This window comes from Amblyraja radiata, chromosome 2, assembly GCF_010909765.2.
Source record: "Amblyraja radiata isolate CabotCenter1 chromosome 2, sAmbRad1.1.pri, whole genome shotgun sequence".
Classification (NCBI taxonomy): Eukaryota; Metazoa; Chordata; class Chondrichthyes; order Rajiformes; family Rajidae; genus Amblyraja; species Amblyraja radiata.
The window spans coordinates 111,294,381-111,306,428 of record NC_045957.1 but is presented as its reverse complement, the minus strand read 5'-3'; the positions used below and the strand labels follow the sequence as shown (position 1 = coordinate 111,306,428).

Genomic DNA, 12,048 nt, shown 5'->3' with positions numbered 1-12,048 from the left:
GGATGCAAAGGTTAATTGAAGTTAGAGAAGTCAATGTTCATACCACTGGGTTGTAAGCTTGGGTGATGTTCCTCCAATTTGCGTTGGGCTTCCCTGACAGTGGAGGAGGCCCAGGACAGAGAGGTCAGTGTGGGAATGGGAAGGGGAGTTAAAGTGTTTGGCAACTGGTACTGCTGCGCTTTAACAATATCATTAAAAGCCATACTTTAACTCTTAATTTATCCAAAAATAAAATTTCTTCCAAGTGAGATTTAATTGCATTGAAGCCTTCAAGACTATACCTGAATACAATGAAGGAAGAGTGAGTTACTGTAATGATTATAGTGGAAGTGTTTAAGCTTGCCAGCAGCCTAGAGTCAGTAAAGTGCAATAAAAGTTCAAACTAATTGCAGAATAATGACTCCAGTGTCACCAGCTGGGTCCACAGAGGTAGCGAGCTGAATAGGTCATGCAGCTCCTTAAGCTACTTATGCCATTTAATTATATTCCAAGTAATCTGTACTTCAATGCTGTTTGTCGATTCAGTTCAGTTTTGTTTATTGTCACGTGTACAGTGAAAAGCTTTTGTTGCATGCTATCAAGTCAGCAGAAAGACAATATGTGATTACAATCGATCCATTGACTGGTTAAGCCAGCAAAGTCCGAACAAGGATAGTCTGAGGGTCATCAAAGTGGTAGATAGTAGTTCAGCACTGAAACAAGGAATTGCTTTGCCTTAGCAGTATATTAGCTTAAACACACTCTTGTTTGTCTGTTAACTCTACTGTTTCCACATTGAATAAATCCATTGCTGTAACATGCATGTCTTTTAGGTAGGGTAAGAAATAACGCACCCCCCCAGATTCAGGGACAGTTTCTTCACAGCTGTTATCATGGTGGTAGGATGATTCAGTTGCCTGATAACAGCTGTGAAGAAACTGTCCCTGAATCTGGGGGTGTGCGTTATTTCTTACCCTACCTAAAAGACATGCATGTTACTGCAATGGATTTATTCAATGTGGAAACAGTAGAGTTAACAGACAAACAAGAGTGTGTTTAAGCTAATATACTGCTAAGGCAAAGCAATTCCTTGTTTCTGGTGGTGGTTTACCTACTTGTGATGATTTCCAGATTCTCCCACCAGGTGCAGGTCTATTACTATAAAGAACCATGTTGTAAAAGGGGTCTGTTAGGACATAGAACGTCGGAACACAGAACAGTGCAGCACAGGAACGGGCGCTCCCATGTGCCTATCTAAAAACTTCTTAAATGGCACTATTGTATTTGCCTCCACCATCACCCCTGGCGATGTGTTCCAGGCCCCCACCAATCCCTGTGTGAAAAACTTGAACTGCACATCTCCATTGAACTTTCCCTCTCTCATTTAATTGCTATGTCCCCTAATGTTGGACATTTCCTCCCTGAGAAAAAGGTTCTGACTATCTACTCTATCTGTGCCTCTCCTAATGTTATATCTAGTCTTGCTTCAGCATTCTGTTCTGCCCAGGCTGCCTACCCCAGTCATTCGGCTCAATTTTCCCAAACTGACCAACACGTCACATCTACATTAGACCAACCTGCCTGCGTTTGGCCCACATTCCGCTAAACGTGTCTTATCCATGTACCTGTCCCAATGTTCCTTAAACATTGCGATAGTCCCTGCCTCAACTACCTCCTCCGGCAGCTCGGCCCAAGCACCCAATAAATTGTTGATGAGGCACCTCCATTGGAAGTGTCCAACTGCCTGTGAGCTGCAGGTGGGAGATGCACACAGGGCCACTTCTCCTCCATCTGTTGCTGAAGGTCAGCATGTCCTACAGGCTCTTTCCCCCTCCACACCATCATGTCGAAAGCCCAAAAGCACCCTCACCCATGAGCCCTGTTCTGATGGGTAAGGCTTAGATAAAACAGTTTTGAAGAGGATAGTTCCAGTAGTGGGAGAGTCTAGATCCAGAGGGCACAGCCTTAGAATTAGAGGACAAATCTTCAGAATAGAGCTGAGGAGGAATTTATTTTGCTTGATGGTGGTGAGTATGTGGAATTCATTGCCACAGACGTCAGTGGAGCCCAAAACATTGGATGTTTTTAAAGCAGAGATTGATAGGTTCTTGATTAATAAGGGTGTCAAAGGTTACATGGAGAAGGCAAAAGAACAGAGTTGAGAGGGAAAAATAGATCAGCCATGATCGGATAGCGGGGCAGATTCGACGGGTCGAATTGCCTAATTCTGCTCCTCTGTCTTATGATTTATAAAAGCTTAAATAACGAATATATGCTCATGTTCATAAGTGATAGAAGCAGAATTAGGCCATACTCCGCCATTCAATCATAGAGTCATAGATGGCCTAACTTGCCCACACCAGCCAACATGTCCCAGTTGCACTAGTCCCACCTGAGTGCACATAGTCCATATCCCTCCAAACTTGTCCTATCCATGTACCTGTCTAACTTTTTCTTAAACGTTGGGATAGCCCCAGCCTCAACTACCTCCTCTGGCAGCTTGTTCCATACACCCACCACCCTTTGCGTGAAAAGGTTACCCCTCAGATTCCTGTTAAATCTTTTCCCCTTCACCTTGAACTTATGTCCTCGGGTCTTTGATTCCACTACGGTGGACAAGAGATTCTGTGCATCTACCCGATCTATTCTTCTCATGATTTTATACACTCCAAAAGATCACCCCTTATACTCCTGCGCTCCAAGGAATAGAGACCCAGCCTACTCAACCTCTCCCTATAGCTCAGACTCTCTAGTCCTGGCAACGTCCTCGTAAATCTTCTCTGAACCCTTTCAAGCTTGACAATATCTTTCCTATAACATGGTGCCCAGAACTGAAGACAATCAAGGCTGATATATCTCTCTCTCCTAACCCCTTTCTCCTGCATTCTCCCCATAACCCCTGACACCCATAGTAAACAAGAATCTATCTGGCTCTGCTCACCCCATCCTCGATACATCCTGAAGAGCTCATAAAATGTTACTTCATCTTGCAAGACAATCACTTTACTTCTCTCCAAATAGTTCTCAATTGGCAACAAGCCTTAAAGTGATTGGGAATTCCATTGCACAGCAAAGTTAGGTTCTGCTCCTATAATTAAACGTTACGTTCTTCCTAAGTAATTGACAAATGGCATTAGCTAAGACACTGTGGTCTGATTTGGTAGTTTAGTTTAGCTTAGTTTAGTTTAGTTTAGTTTAGAGATACAGCGCGGAAACAGGCCCTTCGGACCACCGAGTCCACATCGGCCGCGATCCCCGCACACTGACACTATCCTGCACACACCAGGGACAATTTACATTTATACCATGCTAATTAACCTACAAACCTGTACGTCTTTGGAGTGTGGGAGGATAGCGAAGATCTCTGAGAAAACCCACGCGGTCAGGGGGAGAAGGTACAACCTCCGTACAGACAGCACCTGCAATCGGGGTCGAACCCGGGTCTCTGGTGCTGCAAGCGCTGTGAAGCAGCAACTCTACCGCTGCACCACTGTGCCACCGTGAAGCCAGTGTAGGCTTCCAAATCAATTTTGCATAAAGAGTAATATCACCAGCTCTGTCTGCATACCACTGCATCTGCATAAGTGACACATCCATCATCACATTACCTCATGTACCAGATAGCACAAATCAAGTGAAAAATATTTGTTTGAGTTAGAGTCAAAAGGTAACATGGCACTCAACATACTGCTCTGAAGGCAATCTTATGCTCCATGTACTTTGAAAGTAATTTTCCAAAGAAGTGGGAGCGTTTACAGTCAGTGTTTACAGTTTGCAGCCAGGATGGTAATCTGTTGAATTCATTGCCATCGATGGTTGTGGAGGCCAGGTCCATGGATATTTTTAAGGCAGAGATTGATAGATTATTGATTGGTACGGGTGTCAGAGGTTATGCGGAGAAGGCAGGAGAATTGGGTTGAGAGGGAAAGTTAGATCAGCCGTGATTGGATGGCGGAGTAGCCTTGGTGGGCCGAATGGCCTAATTCTGCTCCTATCACTTATTAACATGAATTTATGAAAATCAAATATTGGTTTTATGGTGAGAGGGACAAAGTTTAAAGGAGATTTGCAGGGTAAGTTTTTATCTACATGATGCCTGGAATGAGCTGCCGAAGCAAGATCCGATAGTAGCTTTTAATTTAATTAATTTTGGGAAATTATATTTAGATATGCAGGGAATGGAGGATATGGGTTATGTGCAGGTAGATTAGCGATGGTCTTGGCATCATGTTCAGCTGAGTCATTGCGGGCCAAAGGGCCTATTCTTGTGATGTACTGTTCTATGTTTTATTCAAATCACATGGTTGTGAAACCAATTCTCATTAACATTTACGAGTTGCAGAAAGTAAAGCAATTTTCACAATTTAAAAAAGCATTTGATGTGCTTCTTGGATGTTCTACATAATGTTATAGAAGGCAACATGTTATAGAAAAGATATTGTCAAGCTTGAAAGGGTTTAGAGAAGATTTACGAGGATGTTGCCAGGACCAGAAGGTCTGAATTATAGGGAGAGGTTGAGTAGGCTGGGTCTCCATTCCTTGGAGTGTAAGAGGATGAGGGGTGATCTAATAGAGGTGTACAAAATCATGAGAGGAATAGATCGGGTAGATGCACTCTTGCCCAGAGTAGGGGAATCGAGGAGCCTTCAAGGTGAAGGGGAAAAGATTTAATAGGAATCTGAGGGGTAACTTTTTCACACAAAGGGTGGTGGGTGTATGGAACAAGCTGCCAGAGGCAGGGCCTATCCCAACGTTTAAGAAACAGTTAGACGGGTACATGGATAGGACAAGTTTGGAGGGATATGGACTAAGCGCAGGCAGGTGGGACTAGTGTAGCTGGGACATGTTGGCCGGTGTGGGCGTTGGGGTGATGGGCCTGCTTCCACACTGTATCACTCTATGACTATGACTCTATAATGTGGGAACGCTTGTGAGAACACAAAACAGAATTATAAAACGTCCATTACCGTGCCGGCCTCCAACGCAGATATGATTTCACTCTCAATCTCATCCAGAGGAACCTCTTGTTCCGCAGAACTATCCTCCAATTCCTGATCCGGTTCTTCACAATCCTCCTGTACCTGATCTGCACCCTCCTCCACCGCAAGGTCAGCCATCTCTTCATCCAGCTGAGGATCAGCTTCACTTTCATCGATCTCTTCTTCTTCCAGAAGGTCTTGTGGTGGGAAATGAGTGTCTTTCGGACCCTCTTCTGCTTGACTGGCAGCTTCCACCTCTTGCTCCACAAGATCAGAAGACTCTTCTTCCACACGAAGCTCAGGTTCGCTTTCCTCAATGGTGTCCTCGCTTTCCTCAATGGTGTCCTCTTCCTGAGAGGGGCCCAGCAGGGCAGGAGGACGTTTATCTTGCAGATTCCCATCTGGTTGATTCGCAATTCCTGCTGTTTGCCCTGCAAGGTCAACAACGTCTTCGTCCACTTGAATATCGGCTTTGCTTTCATCAATTATCTTCTCTACTTTGTAAGGAGGATCTTGCGGGGAAAAGTATTTAGCGTTTGGGCTCTCTTCCATCTGAGCTTCAACACCGTCCTTCCCCTGCTTTGCAAGGCCATCGATCTTCTCTTCCATCTGAAGTCCAGCTTCAATTTCTTCAATGGTCTTCCCTTTCTGAGGAGGATCCTGCGGGTGAAACCGTCTACCTTTAGGATTCTCTCCTGGTTGGGCGGCATCTTCCACCTCTTCTTTGACCGGGTCGGCCATTTTTTTCTCTGCCCGAGGACCAGCTTCACGTGCTTTGCCTTTCTTTCCTTTGTCACGTGGATCCGCATGCGAACGAGGATATTCTTCTGAGCGATTGGGCGTAGGGGTCTCTTCTGTGTTGAGCATGTCATTACCAATCTTTTCGCCCACATTTTGGAGCCTCCCATCTCTCTCATTGTCACTGCCTTCTTTACGCCGCACTTGCAAGTTCTCCTCCTCTTCTACAATCTCTGCAGGCCTCTGAGGGAAGAAAACAAAAACGCAAACAATGAACCGTCATTTCAGCCTCACTCACTGTCAGATTAAATTCCATTCAACAAATACATTTTATAGCAAAGAGCCCAATGGATACAAAATATAGACACAACAAACTCAGTGGGACAGGCAGCATCTCTGGAGAGAAGGAATGGGTGACATTTCGGGTCAAGACCCTTCTTTACCTATTCCTTCCCTCCAGAGATACTGCTTGCCTCGCTGAGTGACTCCAGCATTTTGTGTCTATCTTCGGTCCACAAAATATGACTGCAAGAAGGTAGAAATTACTGGTAGATAATAGTAAGATTAAACGAGAACTTACCAGTTTGAAGTTTGATCTTGATTTTATGAGGAGTTACGATGAGCGATTACGTGAAGAAGGGCCGTCCGTCTGCGTGCGCGTCAATCTTCAAAGCAGCGGTGTTAAATCACAGATAAAAAAGAAGACCTGAGAATAGTAAGATTGTGAAAAACTTGAACTTCCATATGACCTTGATAATATGAGGTTGGGAGCGGTGGGCACGTAATCGCTCATCGTAACTCCTCATAAAATCAAGATCAAACTTCAAACTAGTAAGTTCTCGTTTAATCTTACTATTTTACTTCGGAGTCACGTGAGTGACTACGTGAAGATTTCAAAGCTCTGTGATTTTACGCCGGTTACGAATCCAAGCGTCACACACTGAATGGATTGACCATGGATGCGTGTAATCATTAAAGCATTCAGACATTACGTAGTTAAGTAAAGAAACTGATGCTTTAAATGAAAGAAAGGTTTTTAAAAAAGTTACCCCTCCCAACCTTGGGGGGAAACTAAGGGACAGAACTTAAAATGGTACATGCGAACACCCCCAGTCCGGTTATGGGTTTGTTATAAAAACCGGTGGACCATTATTTAATTCGTCCATCCTGCAGCCACTAGGATGTCGTTAAGGGGCACGTCCATAGCTCTTGCTGCCGACGTAGATGCAGCCCTGGTGGAGTGAGATTTAACGATATATATGTTCACTCCTGCTACCGCCATTACCTCCTTTGACCATCTGGAGATGATTTGAGTTGATACCTTCTGGTGTGGTTTTTTTATGGCTGATGAGGACCGATTGTTCTGAGCCTCTGAGGTTCTCCGTAACTCTCAGATAGTGGTGTTAGTACGTTACCACACACACAACCGTTGGTCCTCTGGATATGCCAAGAACTGGATCTCCATCCCTGGCATTCCTGGCCTGCTCTGTTTTATCAGGTTCCTGATTAGGAATGTTATGTTGTTCATATTGGTGGTCATGTAGTCCAACTGTAACTTTTGCAGTGTCTGGACTCTTTGTCAGCATACCACCTTCAGGGTTAGTTATAGGCGGTCCCCACTGTCAAAGTAGGGTTAGTACCACGCTCACATCCCATGTGTCAGTGTACCTTGGCCTTGGAGGTATTAAGTTGTAAATTCCCTTCATGAATTTTGTTGTAAAGGGGTGCGTTCCTATCGACCCGTGCCCTGCTTCCAGCATCAGATAAGAGGAGAGTGCGCCTCTGGCACTATAGATTGCACTATAACTTTGTTTATAGTTATGGTACAGAGTTGATAGGAACTCCAAGACATCCGTTATCCGAACTGTGTTGTATTTGTTCGGACAGTCCTATGCCTCGACATGGCCTCCTCAGAATCTGCAGACCAACAAGTTAATACGTTCATGTAGTGGATGATTGCTCCCTGTAACTGGGTTCACTAGGAGGTCCCTGCTCTTGGGTACAGCCATAACTGGCTGGAATATAATTCCCAAATTTTTGGGGAACCAGGCTTGAGTAGGCCAATCTGGCACTACCGATATGCATGTGGCTTAGTCTTGCTTGATTTTGGTCAAGCATCGGTTTGTGAGACAAATTGGCGGAAGGCATACATAAACATTCCTCCCCAATTGAGGGAGAAAGCATCCACTGCCTTAGCTCCTGGATCCAGCTCACAGGACACATATCTGGGTAACTGATGGTTTGGTCTAGATGCAAACAGATCAATATCTGGTATGCCAAATCGTGTAGTTATTTAGTTAAATACTGCCCGATTCAACATCCATTCTGTGTTGTTATTAAACATTCGTGATCCAGCATCTGTCACCGTGTTATATCTACCTCGTAGATAGACCGCTGTAACCCAAATATTCCTCTCGATACACCAGTGCCAAATGAGGTTCGACAATCTGTCACAAGATACAGATTTTACACCACCCTTGTGATTGATATATGCCACCGCAGTGGTGTTATCAATCTGAATTTGAACAAGCACCGGTTGCATACCGCTACAGAAAACCTTGAGTCCATATTGTGCCCCCAACAATTCTGGGTAATTGATTCCATGTGTTGGGGAATTACAGACTCCTGCTCATTCCATCTGCCCCCACAGCTCTTGACTGTGTTTGTGGCTCCCCATCCTTAGCCGCTAGCTAGTCTGAACCACCGATGGCTTTCGAGCAAAATTTCCCTTGAGCTGTCTCTCGTTCGTTATCCACCATAGTTTATCAACAATGGCCTCTGCTGGTAATCCATAGTTTTGCCAATTTGGCCTGCATGTAATCTGAGTGTTCGTTCCTTTGCTCGCTGTAAATTCTGGTAATGCAAAGGCTCGTGACGTACTGCTGGAAATGCAGGTACTATTTGCCAATCACACTCGCTGTTTGCCTGATAGACGGCTAGTATTTGACTATCAGGTCATAGCAGGCTTACTTAATCTTGTTGTTTGCCCCTAGGCAAAGTCACCAACATATTTACTGTTATTAATAGTAAATCCTAGGTAATCAATTACCCTTGTAGGTGTCAATTTTCTGATTTAACTGGATGGATGAGGTAACCAATTCTTTCAAACAGGGTTTTGGTTTGCTTTGACTGATGCTTCTGCCAATTCTTGGTGACTCCAAATTGAAAATGTCCTCCAAATATGCCATTACTATGTGGTTCTGAGACCTTTGTAGTCCCAGAATTGGTTTCCGTAGTTTAGTCAATAGTCTAGGAGCAGCTGTCAACCCATTTGGCAGAGCCATGCCATCCAGTTAAACTTCAAATATCTCCTGTTCTTAGTGAATAGACACCGAATAGTATGCATCTTTGAGGTTGATGCATGCCATGTGACCATTTTATAGGAAGCTCCTATAAAACAGTTGTTAGACCGTAACAACATTTTACTGTTCTGAAAGTCTACACTGCACAAATGAGTTAAACCTGGATGAAGTGACATCCTCCATCTGTCACCTGTCCTGGAAGGCAATCCTGCCCATAATACTGGACCTGCCTCGAAGACAACTCCGGTCCGAGTTCCAAGTCTGCTTGGAACCTATGTATGTTGTGCAGTAAAATAATCACATGTTGTTATCTGCTTTTTAAAACCAGATCTGAAATTCATGTTATTGTCATTTTGAACAAAAACACAAGAGTAAAATTACCAACATGTAACTGGTCCACAATCCCTTGTTTCGGTAAACCCAGACCCACCTACCTCCATGGCTACCGGTGGTCTTGTGGTAAGCCCAAAGGCCCCTGATGCGGGTTCCTTTTCTCTCCTTGATTGGGAGTAGGACTGGTAGGGAGTGTGGATTCCATGTTTCTCCTGACCTCTGCTTGGGTCTTGGTCTGAAAACCTTATCATACTGAGCTTGCCTTGTAAGACAATTCTGGCCATCATTCTGAGTCTGCCTTGAAAGACGACTCTGATCATATTTCCGTGCCCAGCTTTCAAGCTACCACCGGCTTCAGTGAACTGCTTATCCCCTTTGGAGGTGTGGGGTGTGTTGTCGCCTACTGATGAAGTTTGCTTGTCGTTGTACCTTGATTGGTCCGACAGCTTTTGCTTCCTTCTTCTGGTCTTACCTGAAGAGAGGATTCGGCGGCTGGTTTCTCCAATGTCACCCTGATAGCGCTGTTCCCTTGCCGGCATTTGTGCGAATATTCTGCCAACTGCTGGCTCTTGAGGCCATATGCATGTGCTTCAGTATCTTCATACTTTAAATTCAAGATCAGTTACCTACTGATCACTTACACTCCCCTCCACTGAGAGTGAGATTTGTAGGCAGCCCTGAAAACAGGTGCTGCCGCAGGCCCCTGAGGATACCTGCGCTGACATGGCCCCTCCAGCGGACCTAAACGAGGTTCTTGCTTTGGGTCAGACTGAAACTGACCGTGGATGCTCCTCTCCTCAGAGCAGGAGACATTTGTGCAGCCCTGAAACAGGTGCCGCTGCCTGCGGGTTCTCCATAATACCCGGGCTGATAACTCCCTCCTTTGGAGTATATCATTGTGGAGCACCTCTCCATCAGGTGCTCCATGTGGGTTTTGAACGTTTAAACACGTTACCCATGAAGGAGGTTATCCTCTCCATCCGGGATCCTCCTGGCCAGACTTATTTGCGGGCTTTCTCCTTGCGTTCCCTTCCTCAGAGCGAGAGATCAAATAGTGGCTAACCCTCCAATTGGGTTTGCCTAGGTACTCCTGGCCCGTTTTGTTTTCCCCATGCGCGAGGCTCCTGGCACGGCCTGCTGTAGAGGCCCGTGCTGATACTGCTCCCTTCTTCGGAGCAGATCATTGTTGGAGCAACTTCTCCATAAGTTGCTCCATGTGGGAGAGTCGTCCTCAGACGCTCTCCGTTGAGGGAGGGTATCCCTTTTCCCCGGACTCATCTGAGTCAACGGGTGTCAGACTTGCGGGTGGTTTTTACGTCCCGCAGGACCACCACAGAGCTCCTCCTCCTGCACCAAGTCTTTCCTGCCGGTTCTGCCAGCAGTAATGTCGGGAACAAGACCGTCGCCCGCTACTGGGAATGCTGCGGTCTTCGGCAGCCGACTTCCCCGCGGACCGTCTCCTCGACATCTCGGCTCTGAAACTACAAAAAGCTTCAAGTCCGAGAGAACGCAGGTAAGTAGTTCAACTTTCCTTACCTGCCGATCCTGACGGCTGGGAGGACACAGTGCCTCTCCAGTCCGTCATGCGCGTTGCGTTCAGACGTAAAATGACGCGCACGCAGACGGACGGCCCTTCTTCACGTAGTCACTCACGTGACTCCGAAGTAAAATTATATATACTGTAGCATTCCTCCGTTGGCCATTTTGATGGAAGCACCTTACCTGGTAAGTTAAAGTCTCCATTAGCAATGTGGATAGTCATTTAGGTGACCCCATTGGACTATCCTTGTTCGGACTTTGCTGCCTTTACATTGCACTATACGTTATTCTCTTATCATGTATCTATACACTGTAAATGGCTCGATTGTAATCATGTATTGTCTTTCTGCTGACTGGATAGCACGCAACAAAAGCTTTTCACTGTACCTCAGTACACGTGACAATAAACTAAACTAAACTGAACTGAACTGGTATTGGAACGGAATACAAATTCGGTAAGTTTTTGCCCCTTAATATCATCAATAGCAGCATAGATTGGGATAGAGAGTTTTTTGTCAGAATGTAAAGGAGTATGGAACCATGCCCTTAGGCAGAGTTATGTTACACCGTGATCTAACCAAATGGCAAACCGTATGGGTTTAGGGGGGCATGGTGGTGCAGCAGTAGAGTTACAGCACCAGAGTCCTGGGTTCAATGCTGACTACGGGTGCTGTGTGCAGGGAGTTTGTATGTTCTCCCCGTGACCACGTGGGTTTTCTCCAGATGCTCCGGTTTCCTCCCCACACTCCAAAGACGTACAGGTTCATAGGTTAATTAGCTTTGGTAAGAATTGTAAGTTGTAACTTGTCCCCGTGTGTAGGATAGTGCTAGTGTACGGGGATCACTGGTCGGCGTGGAATCAGTTGGCCGAAGGGTCTTTTTCCATGCTGTACCTTCAAACTAATATAAACTAAATGGCTGAATGCCCATATTCAACTTTGTTCCTAAGATGATCCATCCTCAAAGAACGTGAGGGCAGACATGGAAGTAAAAATTGGTCTTTCCTTGTGGGGATGAAAGTAGCAGGAACTTTGGGCAGCAAGGTAGAAACATTAGCAAGTAAAATCGTGGAAAGCTCAAAAATCGAATGCAGTAAAACATGAAGGCAGATGAGGAAAGAGTGGGAGTTACCAGAGGCCAGGAGGCGCTGCTTTTCTTTGATGGTATGCACTGGTACA

The 12,048-nt window shown here is 45.4% G+C and overlaps 1 protein-coding gene across 1 annotated transcript in view; it reads right to left on the bottom strand.

Annotated features, from left to right (window-relative positions):
* The window catches only part of LOC116967091 (protein Ycf2-like), a 59,012-nt gene that overhangs the window by 8,421 nt on the left and 38,543 nt on the right, over positions 1–12,048 (bottom strand). The window contains exon 2 of the mRNA XM_033013567.1: positions 4,947–5,939. Within this exon, the coding sequence (XP_032869458.1) occupies positions 4,947–5,939 (993 nt within the window). The remainder of the gene's footprint in view (positions 1–4,946; positions 5,940–12,048) is intronic.